Source organism: Hemiscyllium ocellatum, chromosome 4 (genome assembly GCF_020745735.1).
Source record: "Hemiscyllium ocellatum isolate sHemOce1 chromosome 4, sHemOce1.pat.X.cur, whole genome shotgun sequence".
Taxonomy (NCBI): Eukaryota; Metazoa; Chordata; class Chondrichthyes; order Orectolobiformes; family Hemiscylliidae; genus Hemiscyllium; species Hemiscyllium ocellatum.
Window position 1 is genome coordinate 140,242,267 of NC_083404.1, and position 12,396 is coordinate 140,254,662.

At 42.0% G+C, this 12,396-nt stretch overlaps 1 protein-coding gene across 1 annotated transcript in view; it reads right to left on the minus strand.

Moving 5' to 3' along the window:
- The window catches only part of LOC132815125 (laminin subunit alpha-3-like), a 364,209-nt gene that overhangs the window by 156,089 nt on the left and 195,724 nt on the right, over positions 1 to 12,396 (minus strand). The window contains exons 32-34 of the mRNA XM_060823918.1: positions 9,024 to 9,163; positions 6,490 to 6,605; positions 510 to 721 (exon numbers count right to left, since the gene is read on the minus strand). Coding sequence (XP_060679901.1) covers positions 510 to 721; positions 6,490 to 6,605; positions 9,024 to 9,163 — 468 coding nt within the window. The remainder of the gene's footprint in view (positions 1 to 509; positions 722 to 6,489; positions 6,606 to 9,023; positions 9,164 to 12,396) is intronic.

Consider the following 12,396-nt stretch of genomic DNA (forward strand, 5'->3'; position numbering starts at 1 on the left):
CACCTCCATCGCCCCTCCCCCTAGTCCCTCCTCCCTACCTTTTATCTCAGCCGGCTTGGCTCTCTCTCTCTTATTCCTGATGAAGGGCTTATGCTCGAAACGTCGAATTCTCTATTCCTGAGATGCTGCCTAACCTGCTGTGCTTTGACCAGCAACACATTTGCAGCTGTGTGGGCTAGTCATCAATCTTTCAGACAATGGGCCAAATAGCCCCTTTCTTTATTGTATCATGCTAGGATTCTATAAACAGACTATTAGAGAAGGTGAGGCAAAGTTGACAACAATAGACAATAGGATTTCACTGCTATGGTGGATCTGCTGTGCCTCCTGGCTTTAGTGCAATTGGTCTCATTATAAGGGAAAGCTATGACGTGCACTTTTTCAGCCCCCAAATTAGTACTTGAATTTATTATTAGATGGCATTTATAGTAGTTTGTTGTACTGTCAAAATATATCAAAGCATCTAATTCTTGTCTGATTATTTTGCATTTGCATAAACACCCACTTACGTCGACAATTGGGGAACTTAAAATAGCCAGTGGCACATTTGTTACATTGACGCCCAATAACATTTGGCCTGCAGGAACACTGGCCTCCAAATGGATTGCATGCAGGACTAGTAGCACCTTTTCCATTACACTGGCAAGGGAGAGCTCCATTATTGTAGAATGCCACCAGTGACTTAGCTGAGTCCAGGCAGAATCTGGATGATGTAGCTGGGCTGCAAAACAGAATTACAAAGAACAGATTTAACTAGATATTTCTGCTTCATAAAAGGCATCTTACACTTTCCTCAACTTATTATATTGGCATAATATTCTATTCCTTTCTCCTTAATGCATGTCCCCAGCTGCCTGTGAAATACGTCTATGTTAATCTCCGCAGTCATTACCTGTTGTAGCAAATTACATATCTCATTCCCTTTGGAAAGTTCTGCATTCTAGAAGGACAAGGGTAGCAGATACATACGAACACCACTGCCTGCAAGATTACCCCTCAGCCCTTCACCGTCCTGACTTGGAAATATATCACTGTGCTTTCACTGTCACTGAATCAAAATCCTAGAACTTCCTCCCTAAGTTTCTCCCTTCCTAGTGTATACCTACACCACGTGGACTGTAGTGGCTCAAGAATTTTGTGTGCAATTCTGGAATTCATATTATAGAAGAGGTGTGATTGCAGTGGTTGCAAGAGGAGATTTACCAGGATAAGACCATAAGACCCTAAATCATAGGAGCAGAAATTAAGCCATCAGCCCATCGAGTATGCTCCACCATTCAATCATGGCTGATAAGTTTCTCAACCCGATTCTCTCACTTTCTCTCCATAACCCTTGATCCCATTGATATCTATCTCAGTCTTAACTATCCTCAAGGATATTGCCTGGGCTGGAGAGTTCTAGGTATGAAGAGAGATTGGACAGACTAGGGATGTTTAGAGTAGAAGACACTGCAGAACTAGAGCAGAAGAGACTGAAGTGGGGGATATGAGTATGATGTATAAAATTAGGAGCGGAGATAGAATGGAAGAAGTGGTTTCCCTTGCTGGAGGGAACTAGGGGCATAGATTTAAGCAAAGGGGTAGGGGGTTTAGAGAAAACATGAGGAAAACAGTTTACCCAGAGGATGATCAGAATCTGGAACTCATGCCTGAAGGGGTGGTAGAAATAGAAATTCTCATATCACTTTAGTATTTAAACTTATACTTGCAATTGAACAAAGTAGCAATTTATTGTCACCTGTATTTTTCCAAATAAATTCAATGAAATGTTTAATAACCTAAGGAGTGTTGCTGAACAAAGAGACCTTGGAGTGCAGGTTCAAAGCTCCTTGAAAGTGGAGTCGCAGGTAGGTAGGATAGTGAAGAAGGCGTTTGGTATGCTTTCCTTTATTGGTCAGAATATTGAGTACAGGAGTTGGGAGGTCATGTTGCGGCTGTACAGGACATTGGTTAGGCCACTGTTGGAATATTTCATGCAATTCTGGTCTCCTTCCTATTGGAAAGATGTTGTGAAACTTGAAAGGGTTCAGAAAAGATTTACAAGGATGTTGCCAGGGTTGGAGGATTTGAGCCATAGAGAGAGGCTGAACAGGCTGGGGCTGTTTTCTCTGAAGCATCGGAGGCTGAGGGTTGACCTTATGGAGGCTTATAAAATCATTAGAGGTGTGGATAGGGTAAATAGGCAAAGTCTTTTCCCTGGTGTGGGGGAGTTCAGAACTAGAGGGCATAAGTTTGGGGTGAGAGGGGAAAGATATACAAGAGAGCCAAGGGACAACGTTTTCACACAGAGGGTGATATGTGTATGGAATGAGCTGCCAGAGGATGTGGTGGAGGCTAGTACAATTGCAACATTTAAAAGGCATCTGGATGGGTATATGAATAAGAAGGGTTTGGAGGGATAATGGGCTGGATGCTGGCAGGTGGGACTAGATTGGTTTGGGATATCTGGTCAGCATGGATAAGTTGGACCAAAAGGTCTGTTTCCTTTCTGTACATATATATAACTCTATGACTCTAAGTTGCCACACCACAGCACCTAAATTAACAATAGAAATAAAAAAGTAAAAGCTCATCACAATTCAGTTAACAGTTTCTGGGTTCTGGGTATGCTGGGAAACCGGACTGAAACAGCTCCACAGAGCCAGACTGAGTCTGCAATGCAAGGCCAAGATCACCTCACCATGCCGAGATGAGACCTCCATGCTGGGCTGTTGGAAGACCCAGAAGCCACCTCTGTAGCAAGGACAAGACCTTCACACTAAGACAGGACCTCCACGCTGGAACTAGATCCTCATACCGGGCTGTTGGAAAACTCAGAAGCCCCCAAATAAGATCTCCACTCTCGGACAAGACCATCACACTGAGAGACTGCCCGCCATGGGTGTCAGGCCTATCTGCCATTCTGGGCCTTTGGAAGTGTCTCGTCACTGGGCCTTGGCCAGGAGAAGACATCTTCCACCAAACTCATTAAAAGAAGGTAAGGTACCATAATAAATGGAAGCATTTATTAAAAAAAAGTAAAGCAGATGGAGTAGTTGAGCTCGAGGATCTTGGGCTGAGGAGCCTACACATTGGGCTGCTACTCTGCTGCCATCTTGAAAATAAAATTGTCATTCAATTGCTCAATTGGCATTCAGTCCCTGTTATAAGTTGAAAATGACTAAGTGTCAGGATTGCTGGGTCATTTAACCATTTAGTACAGGAGGAAATTATTTGGCTCATTATGCTTGTTAGAAACACATCATGGCATATAAGGCTATGGACCGAGGGCTGGAAAATGGGATTAGAATAGTCAGGTAGTTGCTTTGGACTAATGCAGACTCAATGGGTTGAAAGACCTTTTTCCATGCTGTAGGCCTCTATGAATCTTAGATGACACCACCACCTTCTTAAGGCCAACCGTATAATCCCGACAGTGTGGAAGCAGGCTACACATCCCATCAAGTCCACCCTAACCCTCAAAAGAGCAGCCAACAATCTTGCATTCCCCACAGCTAATACACCTAGCCTCCACATGCCTGGACACTGTGGGTAATTTCACATGGCCAATTCACCTGTCATGCACATCTTTGGACCGTGGGAGGAAACTGAAGGACCCAGAGGAAACCCACGTAGACATATGGAGAAGGTGCAAACTTCACAGTCACCTGAGGGTAGTGTTGAACCCAGACCCTTGGTGCTGTGAGGCAATAGTGCTAACCATTAAGCCACTGCACCACTCACTATGGCTGTGCATAATATTTGGAAGTAACCAGTGACTTCCGCATCCTGTGACAGCACAAAAGAAATGCTCAGCATACTCTGGGTGAGAAGTTTTCCTGAATTCTTCATAGCTTTTTTTGTGGTATCTTATATTCATGTCCTCTCATTTTAGATATCTGGGCGGCAGGGTGGCACAGTGGTTAGCACTGTTGCCTCACAGCACCAGGGTCCCAGGTTCGATCCCAGCCTTGGGTGATTGTCTGTGTGGAGTTTGCACGTTCTCCCCGTCTGCGTGGGTTTCCTCCGGGTGCTCCGGTTTCCTCCCACAGTCCAAAGATGTGCGGGTCAGGTGAATTGGCCATGCTAAATTGCCCGTAGTGTTAGGTAAGGGGTAAATGTAGGGGTATGGGTGCGTTGCGCTTCGGCGGGTCGGTGTGGACTTGTTGGGCCGAAGGGCCTGTTTCCACATTGTAAATCTAATCTAAACATAAGTGGAAATATTTTCTCTACATCTATCCATAAAACACATTTATTTCAATAATACATTCAGCTGAAACCAGACCAAGATATAATTTCCAAAGAAGAACAGTGAAGTTCTTCAGCAGGTCTGGCAGCATCACTGGAGAGAGAAACAAAGTTAACATTTTGACTCAAAACTCAAGTCATACTCTGTTTCTCTCTCCACTGATTATGTCAGATCTGCTGAACTCCTCCAGCAAGTTCATTTTGGATTTACAGCATCTGCTGCACTTTCCCTTTACTGGAGAAGTTCTTTCCTGTATTCATTCGGCCAAAGTTTACCCTTCAATCAACAACCAAAACAAAACCCTGATTACCAGGTTATTATCACATTGCTATTTATGGAATCTTACTCTGTGCTAATTACGCTGCTCATTTCCAACATCACAACAGTGACTACAAAGTTACAGTAAATCATTTCCTGAGTTGTGAAATGCAAGTCTTTCTTTCTTGATTTCACCATACCACAAAGCTAATAGTAATTGTGAATGTTAAGTACTTGTATCAAAATTTGGTAATTATAATTATGATAATCCCAGCAAAATCTAAGACAGAAAAGGCAAAAAGATCCTGACTTTACCAGAATAAAACAAAGAACTGTGGATATTTGAAATCTAAAACAAAAACAGAGAGTGGTAAAGAAACTCAGCAGCAACTGATGACAGAAATAGAGTTAATGTTTCGAATCTAGTGACCCTTCTGCAGAACTCTTTATTTTCCAGATATTATTTTCCTTCCAGTTATGAGCCGATGATGAAGAGAGAAGTGCAAGTGCCTCACCAGGTGACTGCTTTCTTCACTCTGAAAAAACATTTCAGCTTGAGACCTCTACTATCAGACAGAGTATTTATCTGCTCAATTGAATTTCAATGTTGTGGTTCTGTTCGCCGAGCTGGAAGTTTTTGCTGCAAACGTTTCGTTCCCTGGCTAGGGAACATCATCAGTGCTTTTGGAGCCTCCTGTGAAGCCAATCCCTGCTATAAGTTGAAAATAACTGCAAGTGTCACAAGTACAGTGTCATTTAACCATTCAATACAGAAGGAAATGATGTGGCTCATTATGCTTGCTTCACTTGATGGAAAGAGCTATTGAACTGGCCCAATTTTCTCGAGTTCCTAGCCCTGTAGTTTTTCAAACATCTGCTGTGTGGCTCAAACATGTCCTGTTTTCATTTCAGATACCCAATATTTGGAGCATTTTGCTTTCTGTGTCTAAATATTTTATGGCATGTTCCCTGAAGCTCTTCTGGAGGATTTGCTTCTAATAATCTTGTGCTTTACAAAGCATTCCTTTCAGAATTCACACCCCAATTCAACACGATTGCACATGCCTTTGTAGAATGTTGTTCCTGTATTACCGAACCAGTACTTTTAGGACCTGTTCAAAATTCCAGCCTTTACGCTGGATTCCAAAAATGGGAACCTATCTGAACAGTTGAAGATAGTTGGCCTCTAAACAGCAGAGCTACGCATAGAAAAGTAAACGTTTCGGTCAATAGCCTATTTGTACAGGCTATTTGAAAGAGCTATCCAATCGAATTCCATTCTTCTGCTCTTTTACTATAGTGCTGTAATTTATCCAATGCTCTATTTGAAATTTAGTAGTTAACCTCTGTCACCCTTCTGGTGCTTTGAAAAAAATATATTTCATCTCTGTTCTGTATTTTTGCTGATTAACATAAATTTGTGGCCCTCTGTTGACTGACTCTCGTGCCACTGGAAACAACGTCTCCTTATTTACTTGAGCAAAACCCTTCATGATTTTCAATGGTGCAGTTCAAATCCTCTCTAAATCTTCTCTGCTCTAAGCAGAACAATGCTTCTCTAGCCCCTACATATAACTGATTTGTGATACAATTTTGGTAAATCCCTCTGCACCCTCTCTGAGACCTTGACATCATTTCCATAGTGAGGAAACAGGCCCTTCGGCCCAACAAGTCCACACCGACCCTACGAAGAGCAACCCACCCAGGCCCATTCCCCTACACCTAACACTACAGGCAATTTAGCATGGTCAATTCACCTAACCTGCACATCTTTGGACTGTGGGAGGAAACTGGAGCACCCGGAGGAAACCCGCACAGACACAGGGAGAATGCGCAAACTCCACACAGTTGCCTGAGGTGGGAATTGAACCCGGGTCTCTGGCGCTGTGAGGCAGCAGTGCTAACCACTGTGCCGCCCCACGGTGAATATTAAGGTGAATATAAAATACAAACAATGCCCACATCCCCTGAAAGAATAAAAAAAAATACTGAATTATACTCACTTGATGAAAAAGCTATTTCCACCACAGGCAGTAATGAAATCAAATGACTTATCCAAAGGCTTTTCATTTCGTAAGTCAGGATCATAACTTTCTGAAGGAACAATTAAGATATAGTCCTACAAAAGAGAAGTATTTTCAGACACTTATGACTTTGCAAAGAAATTAACATTGCAAAGAGACTATTGAATATAGAACTTTCAGTTCTGGGGAGGCCAGATAGTCCATTCTGCTGTGCCAGTGGTAACCGATATGCAAGACCCAATAGGGCAGGATGGGCAGGAATCATGTACACAACATCAGACAGTACTGCACAGCCCAACAAACTGGATAAGATCAAAATGAAATGCACAGTGGAACATGTACAGAGTAATTTATGCAAATTAGAGGGCACTAATCTCAGTAATGATCATCTGCAATTTAATCCTCCCTGGGCCGCAGTCTCACACATCACCAAGTGGTGGGAACCAGAAGGGCCCTTTTCTAGTTTGCTGAATACAGAACTGTGGAAAAGTAGGAGTGATTGCTCCTATCCTACATTTTGTGAAGGGTAGGTCGAGACGGTGACAAAACAGGTGGATGGTTGGTAAAGCGGTTGATGTGGTGTATATGGACTTCAGTAAGGCCTTTGATAAGGTTCTATACGGTAGACTATTGCACAAAATGTCAAGTTTCGGGATTGAAGGTGATTTAATGGTTTGGATCAAAAATTGGCTAGCTGAAAGAAGACGGGAGTGGTGGTTGATGGGAAATGTTCATCCTGGAACTCAGTTACCAGTGGTGTGCCACAAAGATGTGTTTTCGAGTCACTGCTGTTTGTCTTTTTTATAAATGATATGGATGTGGGCGTAGAAGGATGGGTTAGTAAAATTGCGGATGACACAAAGGTAGGCAAAGTTATGGATAGTGCCGAAGGATGTTGTGGGTTACAGAGGGAGATAGATAAGATGCAGAGCTGGTCGGAGAAGTGGTAAAAGGAGTTTAATGCAGAAAAGTGTGAGGTAGTTCACTTCAGAAGAAATAACAGGAATGTAGAGAACTGGGCTAATGGTAAAATTCTGGGCAGTGAGATGTACAGAGAGATCTCAGTGTATAGGTGCATAAATCCCTGAAAGTTGCCACCCAGGTGGATAAGGTTGTTAAGAAGGCATATAGTGTATTGTCATTTATTGGTAGGGGGATTGTGTTTTGGAGCCACGAGGTCATGCTACAGCTGTACAAGACACTTGTAAGGCCGCACCTGGAGTATTGCGTGCAGTTCTGGACATCGCATTATAGGAAGGATGTGGAAGCTTTAGAAAGTGTTCAGAGGAATACCAGGATGTTGCCTGGTACAGAAGGAAGGTCTTACAAGGAAAGGCTGAGGGAACTGAGGCTGTTTTCATTGGAGAGAAGAAGGTTGAGAGGTGACTTAATTGAGATATATAATCAGATGGTTAAATAGGGTAGACAGTAAGAGCCTTTTTCCTCGGATGGTGAAGGCTAACACAAGGGGCTATAGCTTTAAATTGAGGGGTGATAGATTTAGGACAGATATTAGAGGTAATTTCTTCACTCAGAGAGTAGTAGAGGCATGGAATGGTCTGCCTGCAACAGTAGTGGACTCACTGACATTAAGGGCATTTAAATGGGCATTGGACATATATATGGATAATAATGGAACAGTGTAGATTAGATGGGCATCAGATTAATTTCACACGTCAATGTAAAATCAAGGGCCGAAGGGCCTATACTGTGCTGTAACTTTTTATGTTCTATGTTCTATTACAACAATGAAGACCACTTACCCCCATCCTAACCTCAAAGGCACTTTGGAATGATGCTTCAGGATCGGGGATTGTACCTTGCGTTTCCATCCCCAATACAGAAAAATGAGTATTTAGGTACTCTGCTTTAATTCCATTTTTCTACTTTACCCTTTCATGGATTTTTTTTCTTGTATGCTTGTAAGGTGGCTCTTAAATGCTATGATTCACTTGTGCCAGACATTCTTTTCCTTTATAACGCATTGCATGAACAACAATCTTTGAGCACAATTCCTCATGTTTAAAGTCATAGAAACATACAGCACAGAAAAAGGCCTTTCGCCCATCGAGACTGCACCAAACAAAAGCAACCACTTAATTCTAAGCCCATTTTCCACCACTTGGCCCATAGTGTTTTATAGCTTAACATCGCAAGTGTCTAAATGCTTCACTGCTTTGAAATAGAATTAAAGTGGTCACCTTATTTCCTTTTGTAATATAGAAAAAACAAAAAAAATGACTTTCATAACCTCAGGAAATCTCAAATCACTTTAATAACAATTAAATACTTTTGAAGCTCTGGAATTTCATAAATGTCTTCCTTTCTTTCCTCTTGTACAATATACTTTAAAACACGCCCTTTTGGCCAGCTATTGGTCACTTGTCCATCATGTGGCTCAATGTTAGAAAGCTGTGACCTGAAAAGCCTTGGAACATTTTAATAGCTACTATAAAAATGCAAGTTTTCTGGAAAATCAGAAACACAATAACAATAATTTCTTCAAAGCTTACCAACCAAAGGGCGTTTCCTTTTGGAACAGTAAGAATGACGGACAACTCTGGATTGATTATATCCAATTCTATTGTATTCCCTGAAATGACCTGGTTGCGACACCCAAACCCATGTGGACAGAAGAAAGCACTAAAAAATCCTAAAAAAATGAAGATATAAATTTAGTTTGTAACCAAAATTAAGTATCACATAAAGGACATTCAGTCTCAAAAGTCCATCATATAGTTAAATAAGAGCTAATCCATACCTTAGTTTTGATTTTTGCAAAAAATTTATTCAAGGACGTGGGTATTTAATCGCCTGGTGGGTTAAAACTTACTGTGGGTCACATTAGGCGACAAGAGATAAGGATGTTGATTTCCTTCCCTAAAGGACATTAATGAACCAGATGGGGTTTCTGACAATCGCCAATGGTTTCATGGTCATCATTCGAGTCTTAATTCTAGATTTGTATTGAATTCAAATTTCACTATCTGCTACGACAGGATTTGAACTAGGTCCCCAGAACATGACCTGGGTCTCTGGATTAATAGTCCAACAATATTACTACCAGGCTTTCACAGCCCCTCATCTTACTTGCTTTCATAACATTCAACATCCTTATTCAAGACAAATCTATTAATCTTAGTTTGAAATTTTCAACTGGCTCCCAGGTCCAAATGTTTCTCTGGGCTGTGGAAAGTTTGACCTGAATATTTTCAGTCCAGAAATGGCACACATGTGTGACTTCACATACTATTACTGGTTTTGGACTTTGGGTCTGGAAGCCACAGTGCAGGAAAACTAGTTAGATGGTCTATGTCAGTTCACCAATTCAGTATTCCAGCCTCAGAAAAAGCTTAACCTCTAACCTCACACTTCCATAGTTCCCCACCCATCCATGTATACCCTTTCAAACTGTCCATGTAATTTTATGCCCCCTACATACCCTACATTTCCTCTCATATCACCCTCAGTACCCCATTCATGATGTGGAGATGCTGGTGTTGGACTGGGGTGGAAAAAGTTAAGCATCACATAACACCAGGTTATAGTCCAACAGGTTCATTTGGAAGCACTAGCTTTTGGAGTGCTGCTCCTTTGTCAGGTATTGAGTGGGGCAGGATCATGGGACTCAGAACTTATAGTAAAAGATCAAAGTCTCATACACTGATGCAATGTATTGAACAAACCTAGATTGCTGTTAAGTCTTTAATCACTTAGAAATGGGTTGCAGGATTCAACTCATTACCCAATTAATTCATTACCCCATTCATGTCTTCATGCACCATCCATGCCTTCTCAGATCACCCATGCCATCTCTATATCCTCCGTAGCCACTCACTTAGTATGCAGAATTCACTATACTTAAGTTCCACATAATATCAGCCAAAACATGAACAGCATAGTGGCTCAGTGGTTAGCAGTGCTGTCTCACAGCACCAGGGACTCGGGTTCGATTCCAGCCTAAGGTGACTGCCAGAATGGAGTTTGCATGTTCTCCATGTGTTGGTTTCATCCCACAGTCCAAAGATGTGCGGGTTAGATAGATTGGTCATGCTAAATTGCCCCATAGTATCCTGGGATAGGTGGATTAGCCATTGTAAATGCAGGTTTACGGGGATGGGGTGGGTCATACAAACACAGAAAATAGGAGCAGGAGTAGGTCATTTACCCCTTTGAGTCTGCACCACCATTCAATATGCTTATGGCTGATCATGCAATTTCTATATCCCATTCCGACCTTCTCTCTATATCCCTTTAGCCAGAAGGGTGATGTCCAGCTCCCTCTTGAATATATCTAATGAACTGGTCCCAATAGCTTCCTGTAGGAGAGAATTCCATAGATTCACAGCTCTCTGAGTGAAGAAAGTCTTCCTCATATCAGTCCTGAATGGCTTTCCCATTATTCTTAAGTTGTGTCCCCCTCATTCTGGACTTCCCTAAAATCGGGAACATTCTTCCCACATCTAGCCTGTCAGGATTTTATATGTTTCTATGAGATCCCCCCTCATTCTTCTAAATTCCAGTGAGTACAAGCCCGGTCAATCCAGTCTTTCCTCATATGTCAGTCCTGCCATCCCGGGAATCAGTCTGGGCACCCTTCAATAACAATAGCAATAATGCCCTTCCTCAGGCTAGGAGACCAAAATTGTACACAATACTCGAGATGGGGCCTCACCAAGGCTCTGTGTAACTGCAGTAAGACATCCTTATTCTGATACTCAAACTCTCTTGCTATGAATGCCAGCATGCTAATCATTAGCTTTCCTCACTGCCTGCTGTGTCTGCCTGCCAACCTTCAGTGATTGTTCCACCATGACACCCAGGTCTTGTTGCACCTCACACTTTCCTAAACTGCCACCCTTCAGATAATAATGTACCATCCTGTTTTTGCAACCAAAGTGGGTACCCTCACATTTACCACATTCTATTGCATTTGTCAAGTATTTGCCTACTCAACCAGTCTGTCCAAGTAACCCTGCAGCCTCTTAGCATCCTCCTCACAGTACACATTGCCACCCAGCTTAGTGTCATCTGCAAATTTGGAGATTTGGCATTCAATTCTTTCATCAAAATTGTTAATGTATATTGTGAACAGCTGGGGTTCCAGCATGAACCTTGCGGCACCCCATTTATCATTGCCTGCCATTCTGAAAAGGACTCGTTTATTTCAACTCTTTGCTTCCTGTCTGCCAACCAGTTCTCTATCTATGTCAACACATTACCTCCAATACCATGAAATTTAATTTTCGTTAGTAATCTCTTGTGTGGAACCTTGTCAAAAGCCTTTTGAAAATCTAGATACACACTACTGGACTACTCTACTGGTCGCATCCTCAAAAGATTCCTGAAGATTTGTCAAGCATGATTTCCCTTTGTGAATCCATGCTGACTAGGACTGATTCTGTTATCACTTTCCAAATAGTCAGTTATTACATCCTTAATAATTGACTCCAACATTGATGTCAGGCTAACCAGCCTATAATTCCCCATTTTCTCTATCCCTCCTTTTTAAAAGAGTGGGGTTGCATTAGCTATCATTGGAACTCTTCCAGAGCCCACAAAACACTAGAAAATGATCACCAATGTACCAATGCATCTGTTATTTTCGGGCCACTTCCTTAAATACTTTGGGATGCAGCACATCGGGTTCTGGGGACTTGTTGTGTTTTGATCCCATCCCCTATACCATTTCCTGACTAATAAGGATTTCCTTCAGTTTCTCCTTCATACTTGACGCTCTTTTCTCTAACATTTCCTGAAGGTATTTGTGCCCTCCTTAGTGAAGGCAGATGCAAAGTATTTGTTTAACTAGTCTGCCATCTCTTTGGTATCCATTATTATTTCACCTGATTCTAACTGCCAGGGACCTACATTTGTCTTCACCAG